The following is a 6,949-nucleotide window of genomic DNA, read 5'->3' as shown; positions in this document are numbered from 1 at the left end:
AGGAAAATTTCAAGAAATGTCGATTTTGGACCAAATTTATGGGCAAGTAGGTGTTCGGTTGTTTGAAGGCTCCCATTATTTTTGCAAAAAAATGGCAGTTTGCCTTGATCGAAACCCTGAAAAATGCTTTTTTCGGGTACTTCCCGTACAAAAGTGTCATTTTTCAAGGTTTTTCAGGTCCTCAGTCGGAGGCTTATGGTACGAAATTGGTAAATCAGAATGGGCTCAAAATCAATCCAAAGCTTTGTCTCGACATGCCAAAACTTTTGGCTTTTACAGATCTCAATTATCTTGTCAACTTTTTGATATAATCGGCGAACAAAAAGCTCGGACGCGAACGCGAACGACGCCATACTCACATCGCTATTTTGCACATATTTCATAGTAAACAACATGTTTTTGGGGGTAGATAGGTCTTGATCGATAGGATTTTATCCCATCTACATTGCCTAGTGTACAGATATGTGCTTTTTCAAGTTTGGCGTGACGTTATAGTGGTCCGAAAGAGGAGATGTTATGAAATTTTGGCTAGTAAAACCAATACTTTTCCATACAAACAAAGTTTGCGGAAAAGTAATAAATAAACAGCATTTGAAAGCAAACCACACACGCACACACAAGCTATCATCGGTTCACAATGAAAAAAATGACGAAATGAATGTGGATCAAAAACCGCAGTCTCTTCATTTCATTGACACCAACTCCATTTGAATGGTAGTGTTAATTACTACAAAAATTCGTATCGGAATGCACACGAAAGCATTCCAACGTGATTATAGACAAAACAAAAAAGTGCCGACACATACGTACGTCTTTTTTTTGGTTGTTTAACTTTGTGTCGATTCTAAATACAAACCATTTTTATATTATTGATTCGTTCAAAGAAATGTCAATTGCAAAGCAAAACGTGGACTTCTTGGAATGATTGCACATGTTTCGCAAAAGTGTGCAATATTGTCTGTCGCTAGTTATTTTAGCGCCGAGCCACAAAACAAAGACAAATGAACAAAAAGAGAATACAAGATCAAAATGTATAAGTGTTATCACATGTGCTAGTCAAGAATATACACACACAGCTCGTGTAGCGGCGAATCATGTGCTACTAAATTGAATGGTGTAAGTAACCGTAAGCATGTAAAATGTTGCTGATGTTATTGTTGTTGTTGACATGAAATGCCGGCATTGTATATCTCTCATTTTCTCTCACATCTCCTACAACAACAACACAAGCCATTCAAAAGCGAGATGTGCCGATTGCGCTGTGCATCTATGGTACACCAAGCAGAATGCATCTCAAAATATGAATTATGTTGCATTCTATAGTTGAACACGCTTCATCCGATTACATTTCATAGACATACGAGCTAAGCACGTGTGATATCGTGTTTAAGGTTTTTTTTCTTCTTCTTCTTCTTTTTCGTCTCATTCTTCTCTGTTCATTCACACTTTGCTAATGGTTTTTTTTTTCTATATTTATATATATCATTTCGATACGTCTGATTCTTCAATTATACGTTGAGTCGGACTTAGCAAACGATGGATTCCCCGATTTTATACGGCGAAAACGACGGGTTTTCATTCAACATTGAGCTAATGTGTAATGAGTTTTTAAAACATGTATAATGCGATAATTATCACAATCGTTATCGCTTATCAGGGATTCCGTTTTCCGTTTCACATTTAATCTTAAGACTCGAGTGTGTGTGAGAATTAAAATCGAATCAACTGCTTAAAATTGCTGTTGAATCGGCATCAAAAAAGAATTTAAATTCTTGGTCCCATTCACGACAGGTGCGCGCTGTCGTTATGGATTTTTATAAAGGAGAAATGAAAAGAACACCGCCACACCATCACCACCACCGCCAGCAACAACGACTTGCAAACGGATTTTCGGCTATTTTTCATGTTTTACATCATCATTAAATTATTATATAAAATGGAAAATCGTTCGATAACATTTAACCTACATACGAATTTCACTAAGAAATTGAAATTTAAAAAGAAGAGGCGGAAAAAAACAAATTTACATTATATCTTCTTTCAACACGTAATTATAGCTGATAACTCGCGCTATATAAAATGAATCGAATAAAATAGAACACTCGAGCCATCGTCCTCGCATCAATTTGCACAGCAAACTTCGTTACAATAGCATGGAATCAAATGAGAGTGTTTGTTTTAAACAAATTAACTCATTAAAATCAGTTCATTTGGCATGGGGTGGCATTGGGTTGGGCCAACTCCATATACATATATAGACACGTAAAAGGAAAAAAAAAACAAAAACGACAAGAAAAATTACAATCGTCAAAGTTGATGCACATTTGTGGGGCCATGTGCGTGTGCGCGCTCGCGATCACAGAGTTTGTGGCGCATATGCATGCGATGCGACGGATGTTAAGAATCAAGTACTTTCCATAAATCGTTCTTTTCACCCTCCCACCTTCTCACTATCTCTCCATTTTTCCCACTCCCATACCATTACATAACGCTAAAATGCTAAAACACTGTGTACGAACATCGAATAAGCGCCTTAAACATATGATACACTTTTCCACTGTTTCATTATCAATTTATCATTCATACAACGCTGACAGATTTAGTCCAAAAAGTGCCATTTCTGTTTTATTCCATTTAAATGAGCACTAATGAATTCTTGATGATCCTCAATGCATCAAAAACCAAGCGAAAGTATTTCATGCACATTTGAAAATACATTCGCTTGCACTAATTTTTTTTTTCGTTGTTGTTGCTCGGTTGATGATGTTGTTGCTCACTCTGGTCGCTCATCGTTGTTGTTGCTGTTTTTTTTCTGTTACTCTTGCTATTGTTGTTGTTGCCTTTTGAGTTAAAGTTAGTTTATGTGTGTGTTTGTGTGTAATATCGAGATTAACTTGTTATGATAAAAGCTCATTTCTTTTTTGAGTTTGTTCATCTACAGCATTGCGTGTCTGTTTTCATTCTCTCTCTCTCTCTCTCTCTCTCTCTCTCTCTCTCTCACACACACACACACACTTTTTATGGAGCAAGTAAGCACGTCAAACAAATCCGAACTGGCAAATCAAATGAGTTGTGAGATGTGCGTTTCTTGAAAACATTTAATTTTGTTTGTCCCGCTTTATTATTATTATTTTTTTTACTTGAATTCTTTGGTTGGGGTGTGTTCGAAGCACCAACAAAAAGTTTGTGTCACTTTGTTTTTTGGTGTTCATTCTTTAGATTTCAATGTCACACGTTAAAAATTACTTTCGAATTGTAACGAGCAAAAGCAAAGTCATCCAAAAAAATATGTGCAGGTGTTTGGTAGCGTTCGCGCATTCATATTGCAAATTATGGAAATGGTTAAATCGTTGGAACATATTCTCAGTTGAAAAAAAAATGAGGCAAAGATGATCAAAATACAATTGCAAAATCGGTCATTTAATGAATTGATATTAATCGTTGGTATTCATTTTTGAACGTAATTTTCTTTCCATTCTCCTCATGTTCTCTTGGTTTTCTTCTTTCATTCTGCAGAGAGGCAGCCGATACGGACACCGACACAATCAAAGGTCGCAGTCGTTAAATCGCGGTCAGGTGCTTTCTCGGGCTGAAGTTGGTAGTATGTGGTGACACCAGGGAACCTCAGGTTAGTCCATCCAGCTTGAAATAGACCGCACCATGCATGCGCGACATTTGACTTATAAACTATTTGAATCAAACTGACATTCTTTTTCTCTCTCTCCATCTCTTTCTCTTCCCATTTTTTTTGCTTTGCTTTTTCTATGTGCACCGAATTTCGGAATTGAATTCGTAGGAGGTCAGGCGAGCTGCGCAAGTTGCGCTATGGGTAATAAATTAAGCTGTTCATGTGCGCCACTTATGCGTAAAGGTTATCGATATGAAGACTCGCCATGGCAATCAACTAGACGTCGTGACGGCCATCTCCTGAGGTAAATATTCTTCATTTACCGCGCTGCCAAGCCTATCGCTTACTTTTTTCCCCCCTCTATGAACTAAAATGATTTATGCATAATTGAAAAAAAGAAGAAGAAGAAGAAGAAGAAGAAGAAGAAAAAAAGCAGAAAAAATGAAACCAATTCCTAAAATAACCGAAAAAATAGATCACATAACCAGCATATTCCCATTCGTTCGCTTTTCATTTTTCCTGTCAAATCAACAAAAAAAAATTGCATTGCATGCCCAGTTTTTTTTCTCGAATTTTTATCTCATTTCCATGTGCATTTACATAATTAAATTGCACTATTCCATTCATATACCACTTATATATAATTCATTATTCTCTTTTTTCTCATATTCTTATGTGTATATTGACAAGAATTTATCCAATAGAAACAACAGTACTCTGTGTTTTACATTTAAAATTGTTGAACCAAAAACAAATTAACGAAGAAATCATTTAAAGTAACAAAAAAAAAACTCACAAATAGAGAAAGAGGCTAGATGAGAGGCGTGTGTGCGAGATCATCCAATAGATTTGCTAGAAAATGCATCCATGACATCCATTTTATAGGCGAAGAAGGATCAGTTGAAGTAACGGTCTATCCGATCAGGTGGATTTAGTTCGATTGTATGAAAATCAACATGAAAATTCAGAAAAAAACAAATATTTATTTCCATTTTTGTTTATACTTTATTCGAAAAAACCCACACACTCATTATTAGATTAGCGAATGTACGAGCATAATGTTCTTAATTCATTCTCAATCATTGATCAAGATCGTTTTTTCTGGCAATATTTTGAATTCTAAACTAAAATTTCGTTGATACTTTGAATTAATACTACGTTGAATTAATATATCAGAGTCTTAAGAAAAAAGTCCAGCGCAACGTACTGAAATTACCACGAACGATTGAAAGTAAACAAAAAAAAATGCAATATCTTTTCTGATTTTTCGGTTGATCAAATGCATAAATATACAGAACCATTGCATCACCAATCACACTATGGATATATCAACACTATGATCACAAGTATACTTGAGGCTGTGGGTTCGTCCAACACATCCAATTTCCTTTATACATGTTTATTTTATTTTATAGTTTCACATAAACACTTCAAAAACCCATGAGTTCATGTTCATTTTATCAATATTGTATGTGTGTGTAAACCAATTCCATAAATAGAAACGCGCGAATCATGTGAATACTAGTTCTGATCTTAATAATCATCATTTGGGTTTTAATATTCCAAATTCAAATGAGGACTGATGTCGTTTTGTGTTCCATTCATGCATCCAAACATCAACAGTAACAACCAAAATCAATAGCAAAACAATCAAAATCATTCCGTAGATTATTATGCATTTAAGCGCAAGCAAAACCGTTTATTTATATTCGACAACAATGAGGTATTATGCATTTTCATCTGTTCGAAGACACAACGCACAAGATAAGATGCAATCGCGAACAGATAGATATTACACACACATCTGTATATGTAAAAATAAACGAGCCAAAAAGAAATGCCGGGAGATGTCGAATAGATACGCGATGCGTACGCTTTTTGATCGAAACGCAACACCATCATCACTAGAACTAAAATAGAGCCAAAAAGAAATTCATGAAACCAAATAAAGAAAAAGAAAGCGTTCAAAAACGAGAGAAAAAGAAACGAACCAAAACAGAAAAAAAAACACAAAATCAAATGCGTGTTTAAATGTAAAACAAAGTTAATGTTGTTTTCTTTTTATTATGACAAATTTCAATTTCATTAGTGTATTCAGGTTGTGGGCGGAGGTGTTCCATGTATCGGCCAGCGGCGCTGGAACGGTCAAATGGCAGCAAGTATCTGAAGATTTGGTTCCTGTTAATATCACATGTATACAAGATACACCCGAATGTGTTTTCCACATAACCGCTTACAATAGCCAAGTTGACAAAATCTTGGACGTTCGACTCGTGCAACCAGGTAATATGGTTTATGTAATGCTTTCTACCGTTAAATTACCCCACTTCAGTGGTGCATTTGACCATTAATTCACATACAATCCCGTCCGAATCGGATGAAATTCGGGTAACATCCAACTGTACGCTACACTCGAATTACATCCATTTGTGACGGTAATAATGTGTGTGAAAACTGACTGACTGACTGACTGAGAATTATATATGTACAACAGATTTGATCGTTTTCATCTTTGAATCAATTGAGAAATCAGAACCGTTGTGCAACATTTTCAATTGTAAATGTCACTTGAAATCTTCAAACTATTCATTAGCTCTAGAAATATGCACGATATAATAATCATTTTCAGTATAAAAAACTGTCGAAGCAAAAACATTTTGCTTCCCTTTGGAGATTTTCCTTTCTATCTCCAATTCGTAAAACAGCAGTTTTGACGCAGCAACCGTCATGCCATGCAAATGTGGTGTTCAAAGGATGAAACATTGACGTCGAACATTGACAAGAAATTGACGCACATTTCTTTGAGTGAACATTAAACGAAAAAAGGCAATTTTTTTGCGAAATAGTTGCTTTAATTGCGAGACCAAAACCCTTTTACAGGTATGTACGGCTAAGAATAGAGTTTTTTCACAAATTAAATTGTGGATTATTTTGGAAATTGTTGTGAAATTGTTGTTTCGTCATATCGGTTCACATTTTCATGTAATGACATGTTCAAAGCGGGAAAAATCGCAATATTTCAGACCGATTGCATTGATTGACGCGAATAAATCAATATAAATTAATTCAATCACAACAAGTTTTCCCATTTTTTTTTGTTACCAATTACAATTAATGGATTATGGTTTTTTTTTCCAAAGATTATTTCGCAATTTTGAGGCGAGATCCGCATTGAGACAGGGAGACAGAGAGCAAACGAAGCCTGATCTATTCAAATCGTTTGGATTCATACGAAGTGGACTTATAGTGACCGAGGTGAGTTTAGTGAACGTAAAAAATTGCAACAAATTAGCGTAAAATCATGTTTTTGCGTGTGGTGTA

General features: G+C 35.4%; 1 protein-coding gene across 1 annotated transcript in view; it reads left to right on the top strand.

Moving 5' to 3' along the window:
* LOC129579269 (protein still life, isoform SIF type 1) overlaps nt 1-6,949 on the top strand; it is a gene marked incomplete in the record, with an annotated part of 112,309 nt that overhangs the window by 2,192 nt on the left and 103,168 nt on the right. Inside the window, 3 exon segments of the mRNA XM_055469165.1 lie at nt 3,517-3,628; nt 3,797-3,932; nt 5,718-5,911. Of these exon segments, the coding sequence (XP_055325140.1) occupies nt 3,826-3,932; nt 5,718-5,911 (301 nt within the window).

The sequence above is a fragment of the Sitodiplosis mosellana genome, unplaced genomic scaffold (genome assembly GCF_009176505.1).
Source record: "Sitodiplosis mosellana isolate CC-2019 unplaced genomic scaffold, AAFC_SMos_1.0 Smas_scaffold_6226, whole genome shotgun sequence".
Classification (NCBI taxonomy): domain Eukaryota; kingdom Metazoa; phylum Arthropoda; class Insecta; order Diptera; family Cecidomyiidae; genus Sitodiplosis; species Sitodiplosis mosellana.
This window is presented reverse-complemented; position numbering and strand designations above follow the sequence as displayed.